General features: G+C 45.0%; 1 protein-coding gene across 2 annotated transcripts in view; it reads right to left on the reverse strand.

Moving 5' to 3' along the window:
- The window catches only part of LOC126251781 (monocarboxylate transporter 7-like), a 175,176-nt gene that overhangs the window by 64,384 nt on the left and 92,574 nt on the right, over window positions 1-18,218 (reverse strand). For both annotated transcript variants that reach the window (XM_049952405.1, XM_049952404.1), the window contains exons 2-3: window positions 6,169-6,443; window positions 111-237 (exon numbers count right to left, since the gene is read on the reverse strand). In XM_049952405.1, coding sequence (XP_049808362.1) covers window positions 111-237; window positions 6,169-6,417 — 376 coding nt within the window. In that variant the 5' untranslated portion in view covers window positions 6,418-6,443. The remainder of the gene's footprint in view (window positions 1-110; window positions 238-6,168; window positions 6,444-18,218) is intronic.

The following is an 18,218-nucleotide window of genomic DNA, read 5'->3' on the forward strand; positions in this document are numbered from 1 at the left end:
GTAAATGTCAGCTGATTCTGGTGTCTATAATCTTGTGAGACGCTTAATTTTTGTGCAGCTACGCGTGGTCTCAACTTTAGCGATGGAAGAGGGACAGGCGTGTGGCTTACCTGAAAGAGAAGAGGTCGCCATCCAGACGCTGAGCAGGGTCGTCATGCCCTGCGAGCCTTGGCCAATCTCCTCCAGGTAGTCGGCGAACACGAACGGCGACGTCAGCGCAGGGCCCATGGTAGCTGTCTGCAAACACCAACCAGTCGCGCTGTTTAAGATCTTCTAAACTGGCAGTTGCAACTTCTATCTTATATAAGCACATGGAACAGAAAATTATTCCAAATAATCCCACACATTTCCGTTAAGGTGCAATAGGGTGCTTCAGTGTTCATCAAACCAGGAAGGTGTACATGCAGCTCAGGGAACACGGTCCTGACAATTTTCAAGAATATCGAAGAAAATTGAGAATACCTTTAGCTTTAAATAAAAGTAGAGAGACTACAAAAGCGGCTTTGGACGCTACTCTTGATAATGGACGCGACGCTTAAGAAAATGCAGATACTTCCATAGAACTTGTAGAATTCGCAAAACTGTTCAACAAAGTAAAGTGGTGCAAGATGACCGAACGCCTCAGAATAACAGGTATACCCTACAGGGAAAGAGGATATATGTGTTTAAGAACTAATAGGAAACAGTGGGTACAGAAGACAAAGGAATAAATGTCGGATTAAAAATGTTATAGGATGCAGTCACTGTCTTCTACTATTCATCTACATCTACACTGAAGTGCCAAAAAAACTGGTATAGACACGCTTATTCAAATACAGAGATATGTAAAAAGGCAGAATACGACGCTTCGGGCGGCAACGCCTATGTGAGACAGCAAGTTTCTGGCGCAGTTGTTAGATCGGTTACTGATGCTACAACTGCAGGGTATCAAGATTTAAGTCAGTTTGAACGTGGTGTTATAGTCGGCGCACGAGTGATGGGACACAGCATCTACGAGATTCCGATCAAGTGGGGTTTTTCTCGTACGACCATTTCACGAGTGTACCGTGAATATCAGGAATCCGGCAACAAAACATCAAATCTCCGACATCTCTGCGGCCGGTAAAAGATCCTGCAAGAACGGGACCAACGACGACGAAGAGAATCGCCTAACATGAGAGGAATGCAACCCTTACGCAAATTGCCGCAGATTTCAATGCTGGGTCCTTAACAAGTGTAATCGTACGAACCATTCAACGAAACATTATCGATATGGGCTTCCGGAGCCGAAGACCCACTCGTGTACCGTTGATAACTGCACGACACAAAGTGTTACGCCTCACCTGGGCCAATCAACACATTGGACTGTTGATGACTGCAAACATGTTGCCTGGTCGGACGAATCTCGTTTGAAATTGTGTCGAGTGGATGGACCTGTACGGGTGTGGAGACAACCTCATGAATCCATGGACCCTGCATGTCAGCAGGGGACTGTTCAAGCTGGTGGAGAATCTGTGTAGTTGGCGTTGTAGGGGGCCCCTCATACGTCGAGATACGAGTCTGACAGGTGACACGTACGTAAGCATCCTGTCTGATCACCTGCATTCATTCGTGTTCATTGTGCATTACGAGGGACTTGACAATTCCAACAGGACAATGCGATACTCCACACGTCCAGAATTGTTACAGAGTGGCTCCAGGAACACTCTTCTGAGTTTAAACACTTTGACTGGCCACCAAACTCCCCAGGCAAGACCATTATTGAGTATATCTGGGATGCTTTGCAACGTGCTGTTCAGAAGAGATCTCCATACCCTCGTACACTTAAATGATTACTCTGCAATTAACAGTTAAGTGCCTGGCAGAGCGTTCATCGAACCACCTTAAACCTATTTCTCTGTCGTTCCACTCTCGAACAGAGCACAGAACACTTGAATCTGCCCGTACGAGTTCTGATTTCTCTTGTTTTATTACGATGATAATTTATCCCTCTGTAGGTGGACGTTAACAAAAGTTGGTGATTGAAATGAGAAACTCCTTTGTTTTAATAATTGCCACCCCAATTCGTGTATCATACCCGTGGGTCATTTTCTCTTACTTCATCATAATACAAAACGAGCTGCTCTTCTTTGAACTTTTGTGATTTCCTCCGTCAATCCTATCTGATGCGGATCCCACACCGCTGAGCATTACTCTAGAAGCGGGCGGAAAATCGTAGTGTAAGCAGTCTTTTTAATAGGCCTCTTACGTCCTCAGTGTTCTACTAATAAATAGCAATCTTTAGTTTACTTTCCCCACAACATTATCTATGAGATCGTTCAAAATTAAATTATTCGTAACTGCAATTCCTATGTCTTTAGTTAAATTTACAACCTTTAGATCTGTGTGATTTATCATGTAACCGAAATTTACCAGACTCCTTTGATCACTCATGTGCATGACTTCACATTTTTCGTTATTTAGGCCGACCGGAGTGGCCGTGCGGTTCTAGGCGCTCCAGTCCGGAGCCGCGCTGCTGCTACGGTCACAGGTTCGAATCCTGCCTCGGGCATGGGTGTATGTGATGTCCTTAGGTTAGTTAGGTTTAAGTAGTTCTAAGTTCTAGGGGACTGATGACCACAGCAGTTGAGTCCCATAGTGCTCAGAGCCATTTGAACCATTCGTTATTTAGAGTCAATTGCCGTTTTTCGCACCATACACATATTTTGTCTAAATTATTTTCATTTCGTTTTGATTATTTGACGACTATAAAAGATGATAAACGACAGCATCATCTGTAAACAATCTAAGAGGGCTGTTCATATTGTTACCTAAGTAGAAGTATTCTGTATGTACTGGCTCACTTTGGCTCACTAGCTCACTCACGAGTTCGTTCACTAGTTCACCAAAACGCTAGCCAGAACATACAGTATACTTCTACTATAATCAATATTTTTCAGTTCAAATTCACTATTTTTTAAAAGGTGAATGTAAGAAAATAAATTTAATACATAGTTTTTGCAAAGGTAGTTAGAATTAGAGATCCAAAATTAATAATAAAAGACATTAAATTTAATTATTTTCAAAAGTAGTTGAAGCTAGGGTAGTTGAAAGTAAATTGAAGTGATTTTCTTATCTATATGAAAACAGACAATAAAGAAATAAGAGAAAAATTAGTTAAATTTATTTTATCTGCATTTAGTTTTAACTTGTTACCTATTACCTGTTAAGTTGGGAATGTGGGCCTCACGGGGAGGGTGCAAGGGACAAATCCCTGCAGTCGCACTATCCTCTGTGCCCTGGGTGGCTCAGATGGATAGAGCGTCTGCCATGTAAGCAGGAGATGCCGGGTTCGAGTCCCTTATGCATCGGGGCGCACATTTTCAACTGTCCCCGTTGATATATATCAACGTCTCGCCGCAGCTTAGGGTCTTGATTTAATTATCATTTCATTATAAGAGAGCTGCATGGTCACCGATAGTATCTGTTCTTTCGGACATACGGACATGTCCGAAAGAACAGATACCATCTTCATATCCCAACATAAAGGTTGATATCAGACTCTCAGTAAGGAATAAGCCCTCCCCGAGGAGTAATACACATTTTGTGCCTGTTATTCTTGCTGGCTGGCAAACTGTTGAGTAGTCTTTTGGGATATTGTCCCATTCCTCTCTCAAGGTGGTTTTCAGTTCTTTCACTGTCGGGGAGGGGGTGTTCGTTGAGAAACACGTCTGCAAAGAACATTATAGGCTTGCTCTATAGGGTTTAGGCCCGGTTAGTACGTTCAGTATCTTGACTTTACAGTGTGTCCGACACGTCAGCGGTCTTGTGTGGGCGTGTATTCTCGTCCATAAACAGAACGTCGAGACCTACCACACACGTGAAAAGACGGACATGATCGAGAGTAATCTCCGTGCAATACCTCTTTGCTTAAAGGTACCTCGCGCAGAGGTCTGCAGCTTGCTCACACCATAACGCCTAGGCCATACTGATGATGTTCATGAACATTCCGTTGTGTGAAACGTGTTCCCCTCTCTCTCCTCACTAACTAGTGGTCATAATCACTTGCCACAGTGAAGCGAGATTCGTCGGAGAATATCACTCTGGACCGTTGTTGTTTACCCCAACCAGCATGGTGTTTACATCAACGAACTTTTTCTCGGCGAAGGCGTGGTTGAACAGTGGTGCATTTAACGTGCTTCCGAGCATATAATTCCCACCGATTTAATCACCGCGAAATGGTTCTGTCGCAGACACGTGTACCGTTGGCGGTTACGAGGTCTGCAGAGATCTTCCTAGGAGTGGGATGTTGTTCCTTTCCGCCACTAGGGCTAACTATCGACCCTGTTGCGGTGTGGTGATCTGTCTACGACAACCGGCATGTTTTCGGACAGCATTTTCTCCTTCACCGGCCCTTTTCAATCGCGTAATGACACTTCCCGACACACTCATTACTGTGGCCACGTCTTCGAGTCGTCCAACTGCTCGCCCACGATCATAGGCGCTCAAACGACGTCTTGCAGGCATGTTACCATACCGCATGGAAAGTCTCACTAATCGGTTCCACAACAACATTCAGCAAGCACCGTGCTGTATGAACTGTCGAATGCATACAGAGTGTACTGCACAGGTTTCGCAGCAGTTATCATCGCTCGCCCTCTATTTTCCCTTTTCTTATTACTGGTCGGATGTTCCGGAGGAGTTGTCGATTGTTCCGCATCAATTGGCAGTTGTTACTTAGCAACTGTCATGCGGTGTAGATTGAGGTGACAAAAGTCATGCGTTAGCGATATGCAGCTATACAGATAGCGGTAGTATCGCTTACGCAAGGTATAAAAGGGCAGTGCATTGGTGCAGCTGTCATTTGTATTCAGGTGATTCATGTGAAAAGGTTTCAGACGTGATTATGGCTGCACGACGGGAACTAACAGCCTCTGGACGCGGAATGGTACTTGGAGGTAGGCGCACGGAACATTTCATTTCGGAAATCGTTTGGGAATTCAATATTCCGAGATCCAAAGTTTCCAGAATGTGCCGAGAATACCAAATTTCATACATTACCTCTCACGACGGATTTTTCGGCTGGCGATGACCTTCACTTAACGACCGAGAGCAGCGGCGTTTGAGTAAAGTTGTTACATCTAACGGACAAGCAACACTGCGTGGCATACCCGCAGCAATCAATGTGGGACGTACGAGGAACGTGTCCGTTGGGACAGTGCGGCGAAATTTTGCGTTAACGTGCTACGGCAGCAGACCAGTAGCGCGAGTGCCTTTGCTGGTAGCACAGCATCGCCTGCAGCGTCTCTCCTGGGCTCCTGACCATATCTGTTGGACCCTAGACCTCTGAAAAACTGTGGCCCCGTTTTCAGTTGGGAAGATGAGGTTCGAGTGTGGCGCATACCCCATGAAGTCATTGACCCAAGTTATCAACAACAACAACAAAAAAAAAAATTGTTCAAATGGCTCTGAGCACTATGGGACTCAACTGCTGTGGTCATTAGTCCCCTAGAACTTAGAACTACTTAAACCTAACTAACCTAAGGACATCACACACATCCATGCCCGAGGCAGGATTCGAACCTGCGACCGTAGCAGTCGCACGGTTCCGGACTGCACGCCTAGAACCGCGAGACCACCGCGGCCGGCAGTTATCAACAAGGCACTATGGCTCCATAATGGTGTGGGTTGTGTTTACGTGGAATGGGTCTTCTGGTCCAACAGAACGGATCATGACTAAAAATGGTTATGTTTGGCTACTTAGAGGTCATTTGCAGCCAAACAATGACGCAGTTTTTATCGATGAAAATGCGCCATGTCACCCGGCCACAATTGCTCGCGACTGGTTTAAAGAACATTCTGGCCAATTCGAGCGAATAATTTGGTCACCCAGAACGCCCGACACTAATCCCATCGAAAATTTATGGGACATAATGGAGAGGTTAGTTCGTGCAGAAAATCCTGCACCGGCATAAGTTTCGCAATTATGGCTGGGTATAGCGGCAGCAGGGCTCAGTATTTCAGGGGAATTTCAACGACTTGTTGAGAACATGGGACGCCGAGTTGCTGCACTACGTCCGGAAAAAGGAGGTCCAAAACGATATTAGGACTTCTGTCGTCTCAATTTAAATGAGCGTGTGTGAGAGAGAGGATGTGGAACTCTAGGCAGTGAGGGTATGAGGAGGGTAGTGTATAGGGGCGGGTACTCACGCAGATGAAGGCGACGGCGGCGGCGACGAGCCAGCTCCACCCGCCGTCGGGCGCCTGTGGGGTTGGCGGCTGCTGCTGCTGCCGCCCGCGGGCCGCCTGCACGTGGCCCGCAGCCGCGGCTGCCGCCCTGGCCGTGACGGCGGGCCGCGCCTCCTCCGCAGACTCCAGCAGCCGCTCCTGCTCGGGCTGCAGCCGCCCCTCTGCCTCCTCCCCCCACTGCTGCTGCGCTGCCTCTGCGTCCACCGCCATCGTCTACACGCTGCTTCAATCTCGCCCTGTAAAAGCAACGGCCACACGTCATACGACACTTCTGTTTTTCTACCTATCACTGTGCAACATCTGAGTCTACTGAGAACAGGAGGTCGTCACTGACGATAATAATTCCATAGTTAACAATATGTTCTATGAGGTTTTTTTCCCTCTTCTAAATTATCTTTATTCATCAAAACCAATATTATACAACATAACCCACCACCTAAAGACATTAGTGGGTCGAAGTTACATACAAAGTTACAATTCCCAGCAGCATTTACCAAAATCCGAAGAAATTATGGTCGTATGTAAAGTACACAAGCGGCAAGACGCAGTCAATACCTTCGCTGCGCAGTGCCGATGGTACTGTTACCGACGACTGTGCCGCTAAAGCGGAGTTATTGAACGCAGTTTTCCGAAATTCCTTCACCAGGGAAGACGAATGGAATATTCCAGAATTTGAAACACGAACAGCTGCTAGCGTGAGTTTCTTAGAAGTAGATACCTCAGGGGTTGCGAAGCAACTCAAATCGCTTGATACGGGCAAGTCTTAAGGTCCAGATTGTATACCAATTAGGTTCCTTTCAGATTACGCTGATACAAAGCTCCCTACTTAGCAATCATATACAACGGCTCGCTCACCGATAGATCTGTACCTACAGATTGGAAAATTGCGCAGTGTTTAAGAAGGGTAGTAGGAGTAATCCATCGAACTACAGACCTATATCATTGACGTCGGTTTGCAGTAGAGTTTTGGAGCATATACTGTATTCAAACACTATGTATCACCTCGAAGGGAACGATCTATTGATACGTAATCAGCATGGTTTCAGAAAACATCGTTCTTGTGCAACGCAGCTAGCTCTTTATTCGCACGAAGTAATGGCCGCTATCGACAGGGGATCTCAAGTTGATTCCGTATTTCTAGATTTCCGGAAAGCTTTTGACACCGTTCCTATACAAGCGACTTCTAATCAAGCTGCGGGCCTGTGGGGTATCGTCTCAGTTGTGTGACTGGATTCGTGATTTCCTGTCACGAAGGTCGCAGTTCGTATTAATAGACGGCAAATCATCGAGTAAAATTGAAGTGATATCAGGTGTTCCCCAGGGACGCGTCCTGGGACCTCTGCTGTTAATGATCTATATAAATGACCTGGGTGACAATCTGAGCAGTTCTCTTAGGTTGTTCGCAGATGATGCTGTAATTTACCGTCTAGTAAGGTCATCCGAAGACTAGTATCAGATGCAAAGCGATTTAGAAAAGATTGCTGTATGGTGTGGCAGGTGGCAGTTGACGCTAAATAACGAAAAGTGTGAGGTGCTCCACATGAGTTCGAAAAGAAATCCGTTGGAATTCGATTACTCGATAAATAGTACAATTCTCAAGGCTGTCAATTCAACTAAGTACCTGGGTGTTAAAATTACGAACAACTTCAGTTTGAAAGACCACATAGATAATATTGTGGGGAAGGCGAGCCAAAGGTTGCGTTTCATTGGCAGGACACTTAGAAGATGCAATAAGTCCACTAAAGAGACAGCTTACACTACACTCGTTCGTCCTCTGTTAGAATATTGCTGCGCGGTGTGGGATCCTTACCAGGTGGGATTGACGGACGACATCGAAAGGGTGCAAAAAAGGGCAGCTCGTTTTGTATTATCACGTAATAGGGGAGAGTGTGTGGCAGATATGATACGCGAGTTGGGATGGAAGTCATTAAAGCAAAGACGTTTTTCGTCGCGGCGAGATCTATTTACGAAATTTCAGTCACCAACTTTCTCTTCCGAATGCGAAAATATTTTGTTGAGCCCAACCTACATAGGTAGGAATGATCATCAAAATAAAGTAAGAGAAATCAGAGCTCGAAGAGGAAGGTTTAGGTGTTCGTTTTTCCCGCGCGCTGTTCGGGAGTGGAATAGTAGAGAGATAGTATGATTGTGGTTCGATGATCCCTCTGCGAAGCACTTAAATGTGAATTGCAGAGTAATCACGTAGATGTAGATGTAGAAACTCTATTTACCTATTGTTAGTATCAACTACAGGATGGGAAGTTAGTTCTATGGGTATTCCTACTATTTGATCTACTGTTAGTCTACCATGCTATCTACTCTATCCTACTCTACTAACAATTACATCCTGCAGCGTTACAGGTGTGCCAGTAAGAAGATATAGACCTACTATCTCTTGACCGTGCCCACCGAGCTAATCCCAGTGGGCGTGCCCCTGGCACTGGGCTGGCCTTAACGCAAATCACTGCAGATCTTTTAAAAAATATCCTACTATCTATTTCCTACAAGTAATTCTATCCACTAGGTCGTAATCGGTGTGCTTTGTCTGTAGTCGGTAAGTTCGCACCCTCCCCCTAGTCCTGGATGCGACGGATCCCGATCGTCACGGCGGTCGGCCAGCGCGCATCCTGGCGGAATGGGATGGTGCGTGATGTCACGTTTTGGTTCTTTTACTACTCAATTTCCCTACGATATTCTCTCAGGAATTTGGCGGATACCTCGCTGGCCAATTTATCAACGATAGTGAAGGTGATTGGGTCCCTAATTAGATGGAAGGTATCTGTATTTGGCTGTGAATTCCTTAACTCAGTGGCAACGTCGTCGAAAAGGGGACACTCCTAGACCACGTGGTCCGGTGTACCTATCCCGGCACCACAGTCACACGAGGGTGTCGCTCTTTTCCCGAAACGGCAGTCTCTTGCTAGGCTGAAAATGCTTCATTCTCAATCTTTCTTGGACTTTGGTAAAAGTTGGTATGTTCTTCTCCCTGTCTCATCCCCATCCCAGATTTCTTGCCAGAGTTCCATCCCCCTTCTTTTAATCGATATTTTATCCCCACTCTACCCCCACAATGACCCTGGTTTTTTCGATCTGCCCCTTTTCTAACCAGTACCATGCGGCCTGCTCCTTGATTTTTACATCTAGGGGGCACAGCCCCATGAGAATCAACAATGCTCCCCCTGGTGATGTACGATATGCCTCGACTGAGCGTAGTAGCATGTTCCGCTGTACTCCCCTCACGGCCATAGCAGGAACGACCCTCGTGAGCCTGTGAGCCCAGACTCCGGACCTGTAGCCCACTATGGAGACAAGGATTGTGTTGTGATAGAGTTTGATGAGGTTTGGTGGGAGATGAAATCGCCTGTGCCCTATAGTGATACGGCTATTTAGTACTTCTAGTCACCTATGTGTTGTGACTCCAATGTGCCGGGCGAAGCTCCATTTTTCGTCTAGTACTAGATCTAAGTATCTTGCTCCCCGACGACGTATTACTGGTGTGCCATCCATCCTGACTGTAGGGTTTCTGGCCAATTGGCCTTTTAAGAGTAAGTCAGATTTATTTGGTGCGACTTTCTGTTTAGTTCTGTGGCACCACTGATAGTATTGTAATGGTCCTATCTATTTTCGGCTCTAATTCCTCTCGGCTTCGGCCGCCAACCAACAGGAGGAGGTCATCAACGTAGGCTATCACCTCTAGTACGTCTGCACAGTTCTCCAGGGTGTCAAGGAGAGGATCCCTATTAACATCCCAAAAGAGTGGCTTCTATGAGGTTTCGGGATTGCAGCCGGATCATGTTGACTTCCTGCCACAATATTTCGGCTGGCAACCGTCCAGCCATTTTCAGGTGAGTGTCAGTGGCGGACAGTTACCTGAAGATGACTGGACGGTTGCCAGCCGAAAGTTTGTGGCAAGAAGTCAACTCGATCCTGCTACAATCCCGAAACCTTATAGAACAGTATGCCGGGAAAACTTCAATAATCACAATAATTTATGTGTTACGATACTGACGTCACATACCTGCACATACAGACATAATGACCTTTCTGGGCTCTGAGTTGATGGTATTGACAGCGGCATTAGTCTGTTTGTCGATGATGCTGTAGTCCACAGGAAAGTAGTATCACACGACAGTTGTAAGCAAATCAATGAGGATTTGCAGAAAATAAATGCGTGGTGTGATGATTGGCAGTTATGTCGCAACATTAGGAAGTGTAACCTACTGCGTATAACAAGGCGAAAATCCCCATTAATGTAAGAGTACAAAATAAATGCCCAGTCTTTGGAAGCGGTAACATCCGTCAAGTATCTGGGTGTGACTATTCGAAACCATCTCAAATGGAATGATCAGATTACACAAGTAAGGCATATTCTAGATTGCGGTTTATTGGTAGAATCCTAAAGCGGTTAAGTCCTCGAACAAAGGAAATAGCTTACAATACGTTAGTTCGTCCAGTCTTATTGTTCGTCTGTACGGAACCCTTACCAGTTGGGTCTGATTCAAGAGATTGAGAAGGTCCAAAGAAGAGCAGCAAGATTCGTGACTGGTACATTTAGCCATCGCGAGAGCGTTACAAATCTCATAAAAGTTTGAAGTGGGACACATTTGCAGATAGACGGCGCGCTAAACTGAAGGGGCTGCTCACTAAATTCCGAAATCCGATCTTCACCGAGGATGTAGAGCATACATTATTACCACCAACTTTCAAATCGCGCAATGATCATGATTCAAAGGTAAGGGAAATTAGAGCTCGTACTGAGGCGTGCAGACAGTCATTTTTCCCTCGCGCGATCCGCGAGTGGAACAGAGGAGGGGGGGTTGTATATGACTTTGACGCGAATTGTGCCCTCCGCCACACACCGCTTGGTGGTTTGCGGAGTATATATGTAGATGTAGATGTGGGCTGCATGAAATGCAAGCAGCAAGTTCAGTTAACTCTTGGTTATCTCCAAAGTCAACGTGATATCATGAGCGATTTTTTTACGACAAGTCAAATGACTTGGATATAATTGCTCTGAAGATGTCTACACAGGTTAAAAATCTATGCCCAACGCTGCCCTTCCTCACATCTTGAATGATTTATGTGTCAAATTCCTTGAGGCAGGAAAGATTCTCTCTGCATATCAGCACAGATTTACAAAGCATCGCTCGTGGGAAACTCAGCTTATCATTTTCTCGCACGACATCCTGCGGACCATGTACACTAAGCGCCAAAGAAACTAGTATAGGCATGCGTATTCAAATACAGGCAGAATATGGCGCTGCGGTCGGCAACGCCTATATAAGACAACGTGTGTCCGGCGCAGCTGTAAGATCGTTTACTGCTTTTACAATGACAGATTATCAAGATCTAAGTGAGTTTCAACGTGGTGTTAGAGTCGGCGCACGACCGGCGGGACATAGCGTCTCCGAGGTAGCGATGGAGTGGGGATTTTCCGATACGATCACTTCGCGACTGTAATGTGAATATCAGGAATTCGGAACCATTCAACGAAACATCGTTAATATGGGCTTTCGGAGTCGAAGGCACACTCATCTACTCTTGATGACTGCACGACACAAAGCTTTACGCATCGCGTGGGCCTGTCAACACTGACATTGGTCTATTGATTCCTGGAAACATGTTGCCGGTCGGACGAGACTCGTTTCAAATTGTATCGAGCCGATGGACGTATATAGGTATGGAGACAACCTCATGAATCCATGGACCCTGCATGTTAGCAGGGGGCTATGGAAGCTGGTGGATGCTCTGTAATGGCGTGAGCGTGTGCAGTTGGAGTCATATGGGATCCCTGATACGTCTAGACACCACTCTGAAAGGTGACAAGTACATAAGCATCCTGCCTGACTACCTGCATCCATTCAAGTCCATTGTGAATTCCGACGGACTTGGGCAATTTCAGCAGGACAATGCGATACCCGACAGGTCCAGAATTGCTACAGAGTGGCTCCAGGAACACTCTTCTGAGTTAAACACTTTCGCTTGTCACCGAAATCCCAGACATGAACATTATTGAGCATATCTGGGATGCCTTGCAACGTACTGTTCAGAAGAGATCTCCACTCCCTCAGACCCTTACGGATTTATGGACCCCCCTGCTGGCTTCATGTTGTCAATTCCCTCCAGCACTACTTCAGACATTATTCAAGTCCATGCCACATCGTGTAGCGGCACTTCTGCGTGCTCGCGATTGCCCTACATGATATTAGGCGGCTGTACCAGTTCTTTTCGCTCTTCAGTATATGAACTGCAACAGGCACATTCCATTTTCCAAGATTTCCGAAAAGCGTTTGAGACAGTGCATCAATGAGACTGTTAATGAAGGTAAGAGCATACAGAATAGATTTATAGATGTTTGAGTGGCTCGGCGGCGCGGGATTAGCCGAGCGGTCTGATGGCGCTGCAGTCATGGCCTGTACGGCTGATCCCGGCGGAGATTCGAGTCCTCCCTCGGGCATGGGTGTGTGTGTTTGTCGTTAGGATAATTTAGGTTAACTAGTGTGTAAGCTTAGGAACTGATGACCTTAGTAGTTAAGTCCCATAAGATTTCACACACACATTGAGTGGCTCGAAGACTTAACAGAACCCACTACGTTGTCCTGGGCAGCGAGTATTCATCACAGATAAGATGATCATCACGAGTGCCCCAGGGAAGAGTGGGAGGGCCGGTAGGCAAAAAAACCAACGCTCCACGAAGGGATTATCCTAACGGGACGGAAATCGGTAGAAGTGATGTACACGTACAGAAAAACAAATAAGTACAATTTCAGAAAAATTGGATGTTATAGTCAAGAGAAAGAGCTTCGCAAATTGAGAAACTCAGTAACTCAAGTAGTTCATCGGATTGGAACTGTTTGAGAGAATTGTTGGATGTCCTCCTGAGGGATATTATACCCAACTATGTGCAACTGGCGCTGGTTGGAGGGCCCTAAAATACTCCAAACGCTCTCAACTGGAGAGGGATCCGGCGGTCGTGCTGGCCAAGATAGGGTTTGGCGACCACGAAGAGAAGCAGTAGAAACTCTCGCCGTGTTCGCGCGGGGCATTATCTCGATGAAATGCAAGCCTGTGATGACTCATGATGAAAGACAACGAAATGAGGAGTGCAACATCGTCGACGTACCGCTGTGGTGTAAGGGCACCGCGGATGACAACCAAAGGGGTCCTGATATGAGATGAAATGCAATCCTAGACCATCACTCCTGGTTGTTGTGCAGTGTGGCGGCCGTTAGGCAGGTCCATGAGGCCTAAATAAATGTAAACAAATACGGGGTGAACATAAGACGAATGTACTCCCAAAAACGCGTTGTCGTGTCGTGTCGGGAAAGGGGTGCCACTCATATCGGTACTTTACCCCATAAACATTAACGTCGTGGACGCTGTAATTTTGACTTCATGTGCTAAGAGTGCTACTGTAGCGCCACGTGACGAGGTGGCTTTCGAAGTTAAGTATGCGAACGAGGCAACGGATGTTGTCCATGCCTGAACTAAGCGTAACACTGTAAAATAGTACGAAATGGAACGAGCACATAAGGACGGTAGAAGGGAAGGTGAATGTTCGACTTCAGTTTGTTGGGTGAATTTTAGGAATGTGCAGCTTATCCACATAGGAGACCGCGTATTCAACACTTGTGCGACCCATTCTAGAGTACTTCTCGAGGTTTTGGGATCCCCACCAGGTTGGATTAAATAACAACATCGGAGCAAATTAGAGGCGTGGTGCTAGATTTATTACTGTTGTGTTCGATCAACACGCGAGCGTTACCGAAATGCTTCGGGAACTAAAACAGGTTCAAATGGTTCAAATGGCTCTGAGCACTATGGGACTCAACTGCTGAGGTCATTAGTCCCCTAGAACTTAGAACTAGTTAAACCTAACTAACCTAAAGACATCACAAACATCCATGCCCGAGGCAGGATTCGAACCTGCGACCGTAGCGGTCCTGCGGTTCTAGACTGCAGCGCCTTTAACCGCACGGCCACTTCGGCCGGCAACTAAAACAGGAATATGTGGGAGGGAAACGAGAATCTTTTCGCAAAACAATGTGAGGAAAATTTAGAGAAAGTGCGTTTGCAGCTGACTGCAGAATGACTCTACCGCCACAAATGTACATTACACGTAAGGACCGCGATGAAAAGATAAGAGAAATCAGGGTTTTTAGTGCGATCCTCATTACGAGATAGCTGTCAGGAGATAACTGGATATCCAGGTTCCCCGGAGACAGAGAGGTCGGAGATGCCTGGTGGAGTGGTCGCCAAATTTCCTGGGTATAAGTCCAATAGATTTCTATCTGTGGATACACGTGAAGGCATTTATATGTGCTGATACTACTTTAAATTTCTGCTTAGCCACCTGTTTTTATTTTAGAAGCGTGGTTCCACAGTTAAGGACTAACCTGTACTACATTACTGTGCTGATCTGAACACGCCAAAGCCCATCGTAAAGACGAGTTCGTGGTGTATGCGAAATACCGCTTTAATTTCTCCAGAAGTCGTTGCTAGCGAATGCCTTGCCGTAGCAAGAGATAGGTGCTCGAGTAAAACCGGCTGCAGAGTTACGTAAGCAGTCGCTAAGTTGCTGATCCGGTAGCTCCACCTCGTGCTGGGTAGGCACTTGCAGTCTGGTGGAGCGAGGTCACTGACTCCGCGCTGGGGAACGTGTAGCCGAGAGGCAAGGTCGCCGAACCAGCGTGCCCGCCCTAATGCTTTAAGACTGCACGGTGGTTCTCAGCTGAAAGAAGACGACGTTGCAGTAGCACTCCCGAACACACTCCGACCTTCGACACGCCAAGAAAAGTGACAATTTCATCCACTTCGTGGTTCATAGCGGTCAGTCTGGTGGCATGGAAATGAGCACAGCGAACTCTTTTACGGTTTTCGTGAAAACTGTTAGCGTTATAGGATGCTTGCTTTATTGTAATTCCAGTCTTTGATAGCAATGTTTATTTGTAATCACATTATTAATTTCGGTTGCTAATGACCATCTTCAGACCTGAGTAAAAACGTGTTCATGACAATACGTTTTCACTCAAGTCTGAAGATGATCATTATCGACCGAAATTAATAACCTGATTGCAAATGAATATTGTGATCCAAGAAGCTAATATTTTCCTGGACCACTGGAAACTTTCTCGTGACTATGTCACAGCTTGTAATAGGGTGATGTTGGCTAGAATGTTTTCCGAGAGTCCAGCCGTATAAACAGGGAAAGTTTCTTCTATCTGTGAAAAGTAATGTTGTGATGTAATGTAACGGTTTAGTGTGGACGATAATGGTGAGTGCCTATACAATTCAGACTGCCGTTGCCAACGATTATGACAAAGAGGGAGAAAGAAAGAGAGAGAGAGAGAGAGAGAGAGAGAGAGAGAGAAAGTTGCTGAAACTTGGTTCTGAGTAACGGGGACAGATGGTAGATGACCTTTTACCCAAAGTGCCCGCTGCTTAAAGCACTCCCCTCCCCTCCATCCTCAACGATGTACCAAAAAAATTCTCCTCACAGGCTGTGAAAGAAGCGCCAAATACTGACCCACTGCTCACAATGCATAGTGCACAAGTGAAGCTCATAGAGAACAAAATTTAAAGAAAAGTACTGTAAAATGTTGTACCACAGGGTGGTTCTCATTAGAATCGACGGCAAACTAACACCGATAACGATGGTTCAGGTATAGATGCCGGAGTCGCAAGCCAAAGATGAAGAGACATAGAGAGTATATGAGGATATTGAACGGCTAATTCAGTACGTAAAGGGAAATGAAAATCACAAGAGGAGAAGGTATACTTGGAAATGGCCGGGAGATACGCAAGATTTCGATTAGATTACATCATGGTCAGATAGAGATTCCGAAATCTGATATTGGATCTTAAGAAGTATATATAGACTCAGATTACAATTTAGTAATGATAAAGTTTAATAGATTAATCAGGAAGAATCAATGCCGAAAGAAGCGGGATATGGAAGTACTAACGAATGAACAAATACGCTTGAAGTTCACTGAGGCTATAGATACTGCAATAATAAATAGTTCAGTAGGCAGTTCAGTTGAAGAGGAATGGGAATCTCTAAAAAGGGCAAACACAGAAAATGGAAAGAAAAACATAGGTGCTAGGATGGTAACTACGCAGAAACCATGGGTAATAGGAGCAGTACTTGAACTGATCGATGAAAGGAAGAAGTACAAAAATGTTCAAGGAAATTCTGGAATACAGAAATACAAGTCATTTAGTAATGAAATAAATAAGCAGTGCAGGGAAGCAAAGGCGAAATGGCTGCACGAAAAAGTGAAAAAATCGAAAACGAAATGATTGTCGAAAGGGTTGACTCAGCATACAGGAAAATCAAAACAACCATCGCTGAAACTAAAAGCAAGGGCTGTAACATTAAGAGTGCAATGGGAATACCACTGTTAAATGCAGAAGAGAGAGCGGATAGGTGTAAAGAATACATTGAAGGCCTGTACGAGGGGGAGGGCTTGTCCAATGACGTGATAGAAGAAGAAACAAGAGTCGATATATAAGAGATGGGGATCCAGTATTAGAATCAGAATTTAAAAGAGCATTGGAAGACTTAAGATCAAATAAGTCAGAATGGATAGATAATATTCCATCAGAATAACATAACTGGGAGGAAGTGGTAACAAAACGTTTATTCACGTTGGTATGTAGAATGTATGACCTTATGACTTTTACAAAAATATCTTCCATACAATTCCGAAGATTACAAGAGCATACAAGTGCGAGGATTATCACACAATCAGTTTAACAGCTCATGCATCCAAGCTGATGACAGAAATAATATACAGAATGGAAAAGAAAATGGCAGATGTGTTACATGACGATCAGTTGGTCTTTCGGGAAGGTAAAGGCACCGGTGAGATAGTTATGACATTGCAGTTGGTAATAGAAGCAAGACATAAGAAAAATAAAGACACATTCATAGGATTTGTTGACCTGAAAAAAACATTCGACAGTGTAAAACGGCGCAAGATGTTCGAAATTCTGTGAGAAATAGGGGTAAACTATAGGGAAAGATGGATAATATACAATACGTAAAAAAACCAAGAGGGAATAATAAGAGAGCGAAGTTCTCGAATTAAAAAGAGTGTAAGACAGCGATGTAGTTTTCGCCAATACTTTTCAAGCTATACATCGAAGAAGCAATGACGGGAATAAAGGAAAGGTTTAAGAGTGGAATTAAAATTCAGGGTGAAAAGATATTAGTGATAAGATTCGTTAATGACGTTGTTATCCTCAGTGAAAGAGAAGAAGAATCACAGGATCTGCTGAATGGAATGAACAGTCTAATGGTTGCAAAATATGGACTGAGAGTAAATCGAAGAAAGACGAAAAATTATTCCACAGTGGCTATATTGGCCATCAAACGCAAAATGGTGGTTTTAATTTATGTTAAATACCAACAACGATGTTTCATTTTCCATATACCGATGAATGATTATGTAAGAGGGAAGTATCTCATCACCAGACGAAATGGAGGTCGCCAACAGTTGAATGCGGACGGATGTCTGTAGATCAATGATCTCTGTACTACGTGGATGTAGATCTCCAATCGCAGAGCATGGAACTTCGGTGTGCCTGCAAATTGTTGTCATCTGCATAGTCCCCTTGTTGTAATTAGGCAAAAAACTTCTACCGGTCTTTACATGATAAAGAATTCATTACTTATTTCTGGCTTTGAACTTTATATTAATATGGGATGAGTAGGCTGATGTGGAACCAGAAGCGAAAGGTATTTTCATTTTGCGTTCTCATCACATTATGTGGCACCTCTGTTGAAATTAGACAAGAAAAGAAATACGAGATTCTTTGGCTGCACGTTCAGACAGCAGGAGCTCGACATCCAGTTAGCATAAAGATCACTGGTGTAGACAGAACGTATCTCGATCTGTGGTACTCAGCAAGCACGTAAAGGAGAATCTAGCCATCATTATGTGTCGTAGCCAATTTTTGATGCAAAAATAAAAGCCGCTCTACTTGAGCCATCTTTATAACAATCT

This window comes from Schistocerca nitens, chromosome 4 (genome assembly GCF_023898315.1).
Source record: "Schistocerca nitens isolate TAMUIC-IGC-003100 chromosome 4, iqSchNite1.1, whole genome shotgun sequence".
Taxonomy (NCBI): Eukaryota; Metazoa; Arthropoda; class Insecta; order Orthoptera; family Acrididae; genus Schistocerca; species Schistocerca nitens.